The 13,547-nt window shown below is 37.7% G+C and overlaps 2 protein-coding genes across 4 annotated transcripts; one reads left to right on the top strand and one right to left on the bottom strand.

The window, feature by feature from the left end:
- The first annotated feature begins 2,179 nt into the window (after window positions 1–2,179).
- LOC132187073 (exocyst complex component EXO70A1-like) lies at window positions 2,180–5,932 on the top strand. Of its 3 annotated transcripts, XM_059601235.1 has the most exons (3): window positions 2,180–4,501; window positions 4,740–5,058; window positions 5,512–5,932. In XM_059601235.1, exon 1 carries the CDS (start codon window positions 2,432–2,434, stop codon window positions 4,274–4,276), a length of 1,845 nt encoding a protein of 614 aa, XP_059457218.1. In that variant the 5' UTR covers window positions 2,180–2,431; the 3' UTR covers window positions 4,277–4,501; window positions 4,740–5,058; window positions 5,512–5,932. The 3 variants fall into 3 exon arrangements, with proteins under 3 accessions (XP_059457218.1, XP_059457217.1, XP_059457216.1); XM_059601234.1 differs by lacking the exon at window positions 4,740–5,058 and having other exon boundaries at window positions 5,512–5,927; XM_059601233.1 differs by lacking the exon at window positions 5,512–5,932 and having other exon boundaries at window positions 4,740–5,221.
- Window positions 5,933–8,452: 2,520 nt separating this feature from the next.
- On the bottom strand, window positions 8,453–12,371 carry LOC132188344 (uncharacterized). The gene is made up of 5 exons (XM_059602768.1): window positions 12,045–12,371; window positions 10,098–11,016; window positions 9,728–9,823; window positions 9,070–9,206; window positions 8,453–8,950 (listed from the first exon to the last, which is right to left on the bottom strand). The coding sequence occupies exons 1-5, from the start codon at window positions 12,257–12,259 to the stop codon at window positions 8,776–8,778; spliced, it is 1,542 nt and encodes a 513-aa protein (XP_059458751.1). The 5' UTR covers window positions 12,260–12,371; the 3' UTR covers window positions 8,453–8,775.
- Between the last annotated feature and the right edge of the window lie 1,176 nt (window positions 12,372–13,547).

Below are 13,547 nucleotides of genomic sequence, written 5' to 3'. Positions count from 1 at the left end.
TCAATCCCCAAGTTTGCTTATCTATAAAAGAAAGCATATCCTCTCTCTTTGAAACCAAGTGCTTTGTTGTATTGACTCAGGCTCTATATTCAACTAGCCAGGCTAAGTAAATACTTATACGCAAGTTGGTTTCTTAAGACGTTTAAGAGTACTTGAAGTTTATTTTTTATTTTTTATTTTTTTTTAAAAAAAAACACATTAAATATAAGAGCCAACTCGTGAGCTGGCCCATCTCGTCTTATTATGAGCTCAATCTCGATTTTTTTGGTTCGGCCTTGAGCTCGGTTCAAGTAAAATTTAAACGAGCCAAGCCTGAACAAGAAAAGTTCGCTCAAGCTCGACTCGTTTACACCCCCATTTTTAGTCATTGTTTTGGTTATATGTAATTTTACTTTGCTTTAGTTTGTTGTTATAATTTTATCTTTACTCATCTAATAAAAAAGAAAAGACTAAAAATTATTTAATCATTCCCTCTTAAAAATAAAGTTGTGTGAGCTTTTCTCTTCACCCATGCTTTCGACATAATTAATTGGGTTGAGTGATCAGCAATGACTCTAATATTTCACCCCAAATGAGCAAAACCTCGATCAGAACTTTCGCCCTGATTGGATGGGCCTTCTGAAGCCCAATGAGACTTCCAAGTTCCAACTCATTTACAGAAATATTTAATATAATATTTGCTGTGCTCAGTAAAAATATATATATATAAATCTCTTTTGATTATTTATAATTTCAAAGTCAACATTTCTCTGCTTCATGAGGATAGTACAGCTGGAAATACACAGGCCACCGATTGTTCTGAAAGTCCATCCAAAATTTTGGATATATAATAATAATAATTAATTATCCGTACATTAATTTAGATTTACAATATTACAGTATTGGAGAGTGTGCAGCAATGGCAACAAAATGCTCACTCTCGCGGCCAATGCACGCTGCACCACTCGTGCAACTCCAGATTTAGAAAGAAAAAAAACATGTTTCCCCTGACCAACAAGATTTCATAAAATCTTTCCCGCCCTCTAGATTGTTGTTAATTGATAATTAAGGAGCAGTACTTGTTCTCTTATTACAAAAAAAAAAAAACATTAGAAAACTGCAATCAATACGGGGGTAGTAAAGTAATTGTGTTATACTAATTCCAATTAATTTTTATAAAAAAAAAAGTAGTGATTATTTCTTTTATTTGAATTGTATTGTATGCGTGCATGCACGTGAATGTCGGCCTATTTTGTCACTAGATCGGTTGACTTCATTAAACTTATCATTCAATTCTTTATTAATTAATGCTGTATTTATATCTGGCGCTGCAGCAGGGGTAAACAGGAATATCTGCTAATTATTCGCTTTTTTTTTTTACCTCTTTTGAAGAGAAGGGTTAGACAGAACATCAAGCTCTTTCCCAGCTGGCCTCAAGATGAACCACTTATTTATTTATTTATTAAATGTGCATATTTTTCTTTTTGACTTTAATTTGAGAGACAACAGTATTATCTGAATTGTGTAGGGGCAAAGCTAGAGCTTTGAAAGCTGCTTACAAACAATGAAAGGTCACCCATGTTAATTGTCTTTTAAATAGGGCGGCTTATTAGCTAGTCAAAGAAGCGCTGTCGCTAGGAAAGAACTTGTTCTCCTTGAGAAAATTCTTCATTGTATTCATGTTGAGCGGCGTACTTTAATTGATCATTAATGAGAAGTCACTTGGCACCTTTTTTTTAAAAAAAAAAAAAAGAAAAAGAAGAAACTATTATATGACTCTTATACAATTAAGATAATATAACATTGAAAATAATAAGTATTTGTAAAAAAAAAATAAAAAATAAAAAGGTTGTCCAGTCATTTTTGCCCTATCTCTAAAGTGGGCTTGGACATGCCCTACAATCCTTTTAAAGCAAGATGCCAGATTGGACCAACTATAAAAGATACTCCCAACTATTACCAGCGGCCAGAGCCCAAAAAGTCCAAACCAACCCCCTCCAAGAGGAGGCCCATACAAATTATACAATAAATTATATTTCTTGTTTCTTTTTTTGTTTTTGGTAAGAATTGTCTGGTTTCTTTTGGTTAACGGTGGGTTTCAACTTATATCTACCCGACTGTGAGTAACAGTGTAAGTCTGAGTGAACCCTAGCGTAACAGATTCCACCCTGGCAGCCAATGAGAGGTAAGTGTAATTGTCAAAAACAAGTCCATATTTTCTCCCTCTTCTTTCGTATCGAATTTAGACACTGAAATTTTTCAAGTCAAGACCAAAAATCTCAAGGACGACGCAAGCAGCCATTCCAACCCCAGAGCTCCACCACCATATTACTCTCTCTCTTTCTCTCTCTCTCTGTCTCTCTCTTTGCTATTCCCACTCCAAATATCAGAGAAAAAATAAGACGAAAAGTAGAAAAAAGAAGACGAAAAGTAGTTATTGTTCTGTTCTTTAATGGAGCCGCCGGAGGATAAGAGAGCACCGTTGGATGCGGCGGAGGAGGTAATTCTTCGGTGGGACTCAACGGCGTCGGAGGAAGCGCGGGAGAGAATGATATTTGAATCCGATCGCCAAGAGGTCGATCGCTACTTGCAGGCCGTCGATGAAATCCAACTGTCACTGTCGTCGGTGTCTCTCTCCGGCGACGAGCAGCAAAGCGGAAACAAGGCCAACTCGACCATTCAGATCGCCATGGCTCGGCTCGAGGACGAGTTCCGCAACATCCTCCTCAACCACACCTCTCCGATCGAGCCCGACTCCTTCGACTCCACTGCCCTCTCCGCCGATCCTGGCTCCTCCAGCCGCTCCTCTATCGACACTCCCTCTGCAGAGCTCGACGAGCTCGACGATGACCATCTGAACGAGGAAGATCTCTCGGCAAGCAGCGACAGATCGAGTTACAGGTCCACGAGCAGCATCCGCGAGATCGATCTAGTGCCGTCGGAAGCGGTGCTCGACCTCCGGAGCATTGCCGAGCGGATGGTCTCCGCCGGTTACCTCCGCGAGTGCATTCAGGTCTACGGAAGCGTCCGGAAATTGGCCGTTGACGCGAGTTTCCGGAGGCTGGGAATCGAGAAGCTGAGTATCGGAGACGTGCAGAGGTTGGAGTGGGAGCAGCTGGAGACGAAGATCCGACGGTGGATACGCGCCGCGAAGGTCTGCGTTAGGGTTGTGTTCGCGAGCGAGAAGAAGCTCTGCGAGCAGATATTCGAAGGGATCGGAACCGCTGTGGACGACGCGTGCTTCATGGAGACGGTCAAGGGTCCGGCGATCCAGCTCTTCAACTTCGCCGAAGCGATCAGCATAAGCCGGCGGTCCCCCGAGAAGCTGTTCAAGATCCTCGACCTCCACGACGGGTTGATGGATTTGATTCCAGACATAGACGTCGTGTTCGAATCCAAATCGTCCGAGTCGATTCGGGTTCAGGCGGCGGAGATTTTGTCTCGGCTGGCTGAGGCGGCGAGGGGGATCCTATCAGAGTTCGAGAACGCAGTGCTCCGGGAGCCGTCAAGGGTTCCGGTGCCGGGCGGGACGATTCACCCGCTGACGAGGTATGTGATGAATTACATAAGCTTGATTTCGGATTACAAGCAGACTTTGAATGAGCTTATCGTGTCGAAACCGTCTACCGGGACGAGGTATTCGAGTGATCCGACGACTCCGGATATGGAGTTCGCGGAGCTGGAGGGGAAGACCCCTCTGGCGCTCCATTTGATTTGGGTGATTGTTATTTTGCAATTCAATTTGGAGGGCAAGTCGAAGCACTACAAGGATCTTTCCTTGGCCCATTTGTTTATGATGAACAATGTGCACTACATTGTTGAGAAGGTGAAAGGATCGCCGGAACTGAGAGAAATGATCGGAGACGATTACCTGAAGAAGCTAACGGGGAAGTTGAGGCAGGCGGCGACGAATTATCTGAGGGCCACTTGGGTGAGGGTGTTGTATAGTCTCAGAGATGAGGGGTTACACGTGAGTGGGAGTTTTTCATCTGGGGTCTCCAAGAGTGCTTTGAGAGAGAGGTTTAAGTCGTTCAATGCCATGTTTGAGGAGGTTCACAGGACTCAGGCCACATGGTTGATACCCGATGTTCAGCTCAGGGAGGAGCTGCGGATATCCATATCGGAAAAGTTGATCCCGGCTTATCGGTCGTTTCTTGGGCGGTTCAGGAGCCATATAGAGAGCGGAAAGCACCCGGAGAATTACATCAAGTACTCGGTGGAGGATTTGGAGGCTGCTGTCTTGGATTTCTTCGAGGGTTTTCCAGTATCCCAGCACTTGAGGAGGAGATCTCAGTGAGGGATTGAAGTTGAGTTTTGTGAGTTAGAAAACTAGGACTCAAAATTCTTTTAATTTTTTGTGGAGTATTTGGGTGATGTGGTGCTGGTCAATCTGTGGGATTTCCTGAGCTCTCTGATTCTTTTGACATTTTCATCATTCAATATTCTGTGGGTTGGACAAGATCAACTTCTTTGGGGACTCTCCCGAGAAAGCCAATTCCCTCAGCCTGAATGCTTCTGCCCTGTAAGCATGTGATTTGTTCTCTTACAATTCTAGATTTTGTTTCATTTGTTTATATTGGAATTGTTGCATGTGTGTTTTTCTTTTCTTTTCTTTCCTTTTTTCAACTCTGTAATGTCAGCAAGCAGTTTCCTTTTATAGATTCAGATGATTCTTGTACAGTTTTTGCACTTTTGGCTCTTGGTAGTATAGGAAATGGAATCTCATATAAGCATTGACAGTCTGAAAGTTTCCTTTTCAGGCTTCGCATGACTTCTATTCCATGTAATGTTTCCAGCCTTGATGAGTTGAATATCGAAAATGGAGTATTAGATGCCTAATTGAGAATTGCTTTAAGATGTTTACTAGGTAAAACCATGTATGAGTTCAAATTTGGTATAAGTTGATTGCTTTACACGGGTCCGGAATTTTTCCTTCCGTGGTGGGTACACGAGGTGACCTACCTTAGGGGTTTCGTAGTCAAAAAAATTGGTATAAGTTGATCATCCCGGCAGCTACTTATCTAGTTGCTTGGTCTGTTCACCTGTCTCCTTCCAAGCTGCATCCCCTGTATTATTGAGGTACTTGTAAATAATCAATTTTCAGCTAGGAATTTCCTGGTACAATTAGTTAGTTTTTTTATTCCTTTAGCTTGCATCTTTATGTAATTGTGATTCAAATATTCATGTTAACAATAAATTACATACTTTGATATTCATCCAAATAAAATGGTGTGATAATTACAGGTGCTTTCTCAAAATAGCAAAACGTTATATATGCTCTGTTACTTTAAAAGGAGCAGTCAATTTAGAGCTTTCTTAAAATCTCGTATAAAGTCTAGTTTTGGTTAGTAAGTTAACAATGTGGAATTTAACACTCATGAATATCTTTTTTAAACTGTCAATTTTATATGAGTTACTCATCTTTTCAATATGAGACCGGAATGTTATAGTTGATGTAGTTGGAACTTGTATTGGTATAACTCTTTTCTCTCTGTTTTTTTATTTTTTATTTTTTTTCTTCCGGTTGGCCAGCCTCTTCCTACCTCACCCTAAACTTAAGCTCAAGAGATGGAACACAGGTTCAGCACCCAAGTTTGGAAGTGGGGTAGCTAGGGCTCAGAACTGGCTCTTGGAACAATTTACAGAAAATCCAAGAGATTGGTGCCATATCAGCATGAAGATATAAGATATTAATGACAATTAGCAAAGAATTGGATATTTCTTTCTCTTTTTGATTTGGGAGGTGGAAGATGTGCTTCAAGAGTGTCGATATAAACAAGGCATCATATACCTCCTTTTCAGGGTTATCATGTTGAGTACACAAGTCTAGTGAAAAAAAAAAAAAAAAGCCAACCATGTTTTGGTGCCTCATGGAGAAGAAAATTTGAGTATAGCGTGTTATGCAATTTTTTTTTTTTTTTACCTCTTTTTTATGAAAGATTTTAAATCTTAACAATTAAAAAAACTACCACCGTATATATATATTTTCCTTTATATAATTCCAATATGAATAGAGAAATGATTCACGTCTAGGGGTGTTAAGTAAGCGTAGCTCTCGTGACTTCACTCAGGCTCGGCTCATATAAGCTCGGCTCAACTCGATTATTAAATGAGGCATTTCGTGAACACAAATTTTGGCTCGAATATTAAACAAAACAAGCTCAACTCAACTCGGTTAGGCTCGTGAGCAACTTGTATAAGGTTTGAATTAGTAGTTGTTTACATGGTTGCTTATATATATATATTTTTTTCTACTAGCATCCTTTTATTATAAAAGGATGTATAACTTCTCTCTTCAAAACCAAGTGTTTTACTGTATTGACTCGTACTTCATACTTAGCTAGCCAGACTAAGCAAATGTTCATATGCAAGCTGTCTTTTTGAGCCGTTTAAGAATATTTGAAGTTTAAATTTATAATAAAAAAATTAAATTAAATAAAATATAAGAGCCAGCTCATATTATGAACTCGAGCTCGGGCTCAATTTTTTGACTTATTCTTGAGCTTGGTATGAGCTTGAGTAAAATTTAATTAAGCCGAATCCAGATAAAAGAAGCTTGCTCAGACTTGACTTGTTTACATTTTTATTCACGTCAATATTTTTAAAATATTTTTCTCTTATTTTACAAATTTAATAGATTAATTATTAAATTTATTGATAAAAGAGTATGAGTGAAAGGACTTTTGAAGGTTAAAAGGTCCCAGGAGTTGTGAGCGATGATGGGGGTTGGGGATGATTATTGGAAAAACTGTTTCACATTCTGAGTGACGGCCACTTGCAGGGAAAGTTCAGGAGGATTCCTTTGAAAGGTGAGGGGGAGTTTAGGTGTTAGTGGGTGTTTCTCTAGTAAGGTGTGAGTGGAAAGACCTTTTGATAAAAGTCAAAACCTTTAATCCTATGTTTCAGGTGCTTCTACTCACAAGCTTTGGTTTGTGTCCTTTATAGGTGCGCTTGCTTTGTAGGTGCGCACATTGTCGTAAGGCAAGGTGTTGCGCAATTTCATTTGCTTGTTATGCGTCACTTTCACTTTCACTTTCACTTTCAGCTTGTGCTATAGTTTGTTCGACCGTACAAATTTAAATGGAAAACTTTACTTAATTTTTCAGAACTTTCATTATTTTTATAAATTCAGTTCAAAATTTAAAAATTTTTAATTTAGTTTATTAAAATTTAAAAAATTTTCAAATTCACTATTCCTGTTAGAGCATTCTTTGCAGTCTCATCAAAATCATTTTTTAGTTATTTTAGTAAGGCAATTTGGTAAAAGTGACTAAATTCCTTACTTTTCAGCCTCACCATTTTAACCCAAAATAAATGATGAGTAAATAGTACTCACTATCTGTAGTGAGTACTATTTACTCACCAAATGAATAAGAAATAATATAAATTTTCTCCCATTCCTTATTCTTGGAAAAAAAATAAAAAATAAAAATACAGAAATATCTAAAAAAAAATATTTAAATGGAATAGTAAAAATTGATAGTTAAAATAGTGAGGCTGCTAGAAGTACTTTAAAAAAGTGGGTAGTTAAAATAGAGAAAAAATATATTTTTAGTTATTTTGGTGAGGCTATTTGTAGTTAAATTACACTGTCAAATGGTAAAATGATTATTATACCCCTATAAACTTTATAAAATTACAAAATCACCCTTAAATTACAATTTTTTTTTTTTAAAAAAAAAAAAATATATATATATATATATATATATAGGAAAAATACATTGGTATTTTGGGAAATTTTCACCCATTTGTTAGGATTTGACATAAAATCCTAATAGATGGGTAAGAGTGCAAATTTTGTAAAGTTTCATATACTAAATTGAGATTTTTTGAACTTTAAGAAGAGATTAGAAAAGCAATGAAAGTTCATGGGATTAATTGAAGTTTTATCAATTTAATTTCAATATTTTTAAGAGAAAGAAAAAGTGAAATTAAATCTGGTGTACTCAATCTCATAAATCATTTCACATTTTTACTCTTTGATATAAAGCGGATTAAAAAAAGGGGGAAAGAAATGTATCACAAAGAGTGCCAATCTTTGCAAGGTGCATATGCATCACCTTGCAATTGCAAATATGTTTACTACACTACTTAAAGAAACAGAAAGAAATCCAAAAGTATAAAGCGGATGATCTGTCATCCTTGAGAGTGACTTGTTTGGCGGATTATGGTTGCCCTTTAAAATTCAAATCTTATCTTAGCATGGTCCATGGATTGGCAGATTTCCCTCATAATCTCCGATTATCTTATCTTCCATCCCACCTTCTTCTCCTTAAGCCATAATTAATGATAGAGGCAAAGCAACCTTTGACCCAATTTCCCTATTGTTGACATGAACCAAAGGGAAACGACAGGCAACATGCGCATTGAAAAAGGAAGAGGTCTGGCAGGTGAATCAGCAGGCCCAGCACCCCAGTGCAGCATTCACAACTTCCCTAATCCTACTACTTAAGATTTTTCCTTTGACCAAAAAAAACAAGAAGCTATCAATTGCATTTATTATATCAAACGAACATGAGCGCGGGAACCACAGATTATATTTGTATCACAAAAGAACACTACAAATCATCTCCATTTTCCCCTCTGCCACAGCAATAAATTAGCAATCAATAACTAATTTAACTAACACAAACCCCAAAAAAAAAAAAAACAAAAACAAAAAGAATAGGAAAGACTAACAGAGAAACATGGAAATAATTTTCGTATCGCGATCCCCACTTCTGTATAAGTGCTAGTGGGGGAGAGACCAGCCGGAGGTTTATAAGGATAACAACAAACTCACAATTGGATCTAAATTTACTCCGTCTTGTCTTCTTCCAGATCCCCATTTGATACTCCATTGCTGTCTTGCACTGGCCTAGCTTCGCCTGCACTTCGAACATCCTTTGAAGGTGTTGGGGATGGTTTTATGAGAGTCAAACTTGTGTCATCCTTGTCAAACTCCTCGCTCGTTTCCTCCGAGAAAGTGTATCTGTCAAGAGCAGAAGAAGAAACAAGTCGGAATAGAGTTTTTGTTTTTGAAACTAGTAACTACAGAGATATGCTGCTTGAACCCAGGGACAAAAAAAATCCCTTTTCATCAGCTATTACCTTGTTGAGTTCTTAGAGGGCGCCCAAAGAGCACAGATTACACAAAGGAGAGAGAAAGACAGGACTTGCCAGAAGGCAGGAATGATCCATGCAGTTTGCCACTTCTCATTGTAAACATCAGTTGAGTTGAAATAAAGCTGCAATTCACAAAATTGTGAAATATGTTATAAATGACCCCTTATATGAAGCTGCCAATACAAAGTTCAGAATTATGTAACAATTGACTATGTTACCAAAATAACAAGCATGATACAGAGCAGGATAAAAAAAGAAGACATTCTCAACAAATAACAAATTAAATTTTCCACCATTTATAGGCATAAAGTACAAACTTAATTTTCCAAGAATAAAAGTGTCAACCCATCTTGTTCAGGCATTTTCAATCCAACCTGTCCTAAAAACATGAACAAATTCTTGACAGGTTGAGCACCTAATTCACATATAATAAAGCAATAAATAGTGGAGAGTTTTGACACCAATGTTTTTGTCCCTCCAAGGCTTTTTGATGAAACCTTCTTATCATCTTCTTTTCATTTTTCCCAGTTTATATAGGATGTTCTAGATTCAACTCGTAGCTGACTAAGTCATTTGGTGAATATAACAGTTTTCTTGAGCATGCGTTCACATTCTATTTTTTAAGTGTCAGTGTGAAGATTACCTCATAGCATATCCAACCCACAGACACAAGTACAGCTACGGCCAAAGCATTTGTAAACTTCCTGTAAATATCCAGTTTAACCATCATCCGTCTAGCCTGTCATGTAACATAAGCATATAAAAGTCATCATCTAGATTTGTGTATATGAAAAAAAAAAAAAAAAAAGTGATAGCAAAATCCAATTTCTGTTGCCTTTTGTTTTCAATTTGAAAACATGACAGAAAGGCCATGTTTTTCCATCTTCCATAGATCTAAAGCAATACTGTACTGCTTATGAACCACTTATATAGGTATATACTAATTTTTTTTTTTTTTTGGATAAGTAATTAAAGATATACTAATATTAATAAGGGCAGATGCAAACAAGTACCTGAAGCTTATTTAAAGTTGCAGAGAGGGACGTAAATATCCAAAGAATGAAAAAAGCATCCAAGATTGCTACAGGAAGAACCAAAAAGAGTTTTGCCTTTCCTGAAATGTCACTTATTGCACCAACATTTTCTACCAATTCAAGTACTTCAGATGCCACAAAGAACGTCACCCCAAGCATGATTACCTTTGATGTAAGCCCACCAAGGGTAGGTCTTACAACACCAAAGCCCATCGAAACCATTAAAATGATCAAACGTGCTACTGAACGTTTAACTGTCCCAAAGGTGACAGCCCACATGGTTATCCCAGTTGGCCGGATTCCAGTCTCGTTGAATTCAGCATACTCAAAATACCATAAAGCCATCTCAAACATGCCCAGTGTTATTACTAGTGTTATGCAGTTCTGCAATGTAAGAACTTCTCTCCAAAATCTTGCATACTGAGAGAACCAAAAGATCCCAAGTATCACAAAGGCGAAGGACATGAACCCATAGAAATTCATAAGTGGCGCCATTCTACCAGGTAAGTAACCGGTAGGATTTTTCCATATTGTTTTTCCCTCCACAACCAAATCTTTCAGCTTCGGATTACAGTGAATGAAATACAAGTTATACATCCCAGTTTTAGTTATTTGTATTGACTTTGATGGCAATGTTGCAGTTAGTTCATCCACATCAAATGAGACACCAAACACTTTGGGCCAGCCCGGATTCTCTGTAGATGGACGGTGAATGATCTCTCCTTCTGAACATACACCTAGTTTTGCAAGATCTGACGTGCAACAGACTGCTCTTTGACCCCCATAAGCTGAACCCCCAATCATTTGTCTATCTTCGACCTCAAAAACAATAGCGTGGACCAAACCCGAGCTGAAGTTGGCAAGGTCCTTGTCTCTCCGGAATGTAACCTTTTCAAAGCTGGTTTCATATTGACACATAAAAGGTGAGGTGATGGGAACAAATAATTTAACCAAAGGAAACCACAGAGCAAGAGCAAACAAAAAAAGAATTATGATCAATAAAACTAAACCCACTTCCGTGGAATAAATTAGAAAGGCGGCAGAATGTTAAACCAGTATTCTAGTTCTTTCAATAGATTTCTTCCAGTAGCAAACCAACACTAATGAGCTCATTTATGCTTTTTATTTCTTAACCAGATCTTGCATATAACATGAAATGCATCTGAGACAATTTTGGATTGTAGTACTAAGCTTTGAATTGTCATTATTCAAAATTGGTTGAACACTCATGCTCTCTCACCAGCGCAAGAAATAAGATTAAAAAAAACATGTATAAATTAAACAAGGGAGATGAGAAAGAGAATATGCACGAACCCATTACTTTATTTCATATGAATTCCACAGCAGAATCATCTAGCACCCTCACTTCATTAAGTCATCAGAGGTAAATAAGTTGTTAGAGGTTTTCAAGCGGCCATCAATTTTGATCCTTTTTTTTTTCCCTCAACTACATTACAAATCCACTCTCCGCCCCTATTTAACATCAAAACCAGAGCATTTCTCAAAATATAAGTAAATAGATAATAGTAAGATTGAGAGAAATGTTTTTTTTTTTTTACTTTTGCAAGATTATAGGACCTTATTTTCCATCTTTAAACGCGTAGTTCCCTAACTTCTGTTCTTAGTCAATGATCTTTGCCCCAAATTTCAATTCGCACCAGACTCACAAACATATCCATAAACATTTCAGTGTCTTAGGATGCAAAAAACACATTTCACACCAGATCTTAACAGATTATACCAAAATAAATCGAATCATCACCGAAAATCAAGTAATACAAACAATTAACCAAATTTTTATACAAAAAAAAAAAGATGAGAAAAATCGACAAACTTCATTATTTTACCGTATGTAATGGTCGCCATTGGCTAACATACAAAACACAAAAACAAAGACTAGAAAGTCAACTAACTTCATAATTTTACCGTATGTAAGAGTCGCCAGTGGCGGAGATCGAGGAATCGTTGGTAGTAGGGACAGAGGAGTAAATTCCCTCGCTTCCGGCGTGGATTACGTAGGCGTTTCCTTTGGAGGCGAACCTCTCGCCAGCGTATTCATGAACCGAAGCTTCGATTGCAATGCACGCAGAACAAAGGCACAGCAGAGCGAGAACCGCACGGGAACCGTAGAGCCGCTTCATTGGAATGAAGCTTCTGGAGCCACAGAGACGGGGAGCGAGAGGGAGAGAAGCTTCTGGATCTGCGCTTCAAATGAGCTCAGTGCTTTGTCCGAGGAGAGAGTGAGAGAGAGTCAGAAAGTCTAAAGCTGAGCTAAAACCTTTGTCGCTTCCTCCCTTTCCTTTTTTTCCTTTCTTTTTTTTTTTATTTTCATCTGAAAATAAGAAAAATAATTAATAAGAGTAATTAATATAATATAATAATTCAAATTTAATAAGGCTGAATATTAGAAAATGTTATGTGTTCTTCTGTATTCTGTATCCTCTCAACTATGATGTGATTTTTAAAATAATTATTAAATTTAAAATTATTATTATTAACTTTTAATTTATTGATGATTTTAAAAGTCACATCATAATTAAAATAACACTAATAAAACGCTAAAAGAACATCTAACATTCCCTTCCCAAATATTATTGCAATATATTAATAAAGAGACTTCCAATTTGCTGACAAGTTGAGCTGTTGAGGTTAATTGGTTAACTAAAGGCTTAAGTGTGAGATTTAGCAACTTGAGCTGTTGAGGTTAACTGGTTAACCGAAAAGGTTTAAAAGTCTGAGGTTAAGGATATCCTGCAGCGGATATAAGGAGTGGATTCGTGAGTTTGGGGTTTGGAGTCGTTGGATTAGATGACGTGTCTGTGTCAAAGGTAGAGGAAGAAAAGGGTAGACGTGGAATCGGGAGTTGTAGATCATTTCTTGGTTTTATTTGTACGGTTTACGTGGTGGCCTGTGGGTGGCCAATGGGCCTTCTATGTTTCGATGAGTGGCCAAGTCAATGTCGGTGATTTGTTTTATTTTATTTTGGGAAAACTTCAGTATGTCCCATTGAATTTCTAGCCAATTTGGTAAAGTTTTCCTCAACTTTTAAATCTCTCGCTTTGTACTTTTAAACTTTCAATTTCTATCATTGTAGACTCCTCTGTTAGTTTTCAATGTTAAACTCAAGCGGTTTAACTTTTTATGCACATTATACCCTCACGTTAAAACTATATCGTTTTGGGCCCCAAACTTCAGCATCCACCCAGTCCAAAACGACACCATTTTTGGGCATTAAATTATTATTTAAGAAAAAAAATGCAAATATTAAAAAAAAAAAAAAAAATCAGGGTGGTTGGAGCCACTCCCATGGCCAAGAAAGTTGTTCAGCCACCCCCAAAAGGCCAAAAAAAAAAAAAGGGACTGGCTTTGGGGCTTTTGGGGGTGGCCGGACCACCCCCAAGGGCCTGGGGGTGGTTTCGGCCACCCCCA

The sequence above is a fragment of the Corylus avellana genome, chromosome ca7, assembly GCF_901000735.1.
Source record: "Corylus avellana chromosome ca7, CavTom2PMs-1.0".
NCBI lineage: Eukaryota > Viridiplantae > Streptophyta > Magnoliopsida > Fagales > Betulaceae > Corylus > Corylus avellana.
Note: the sequence above shows the minus strand (reverse complement) of the source record. Positions and strands in the feature narration are given on the sequence as shown.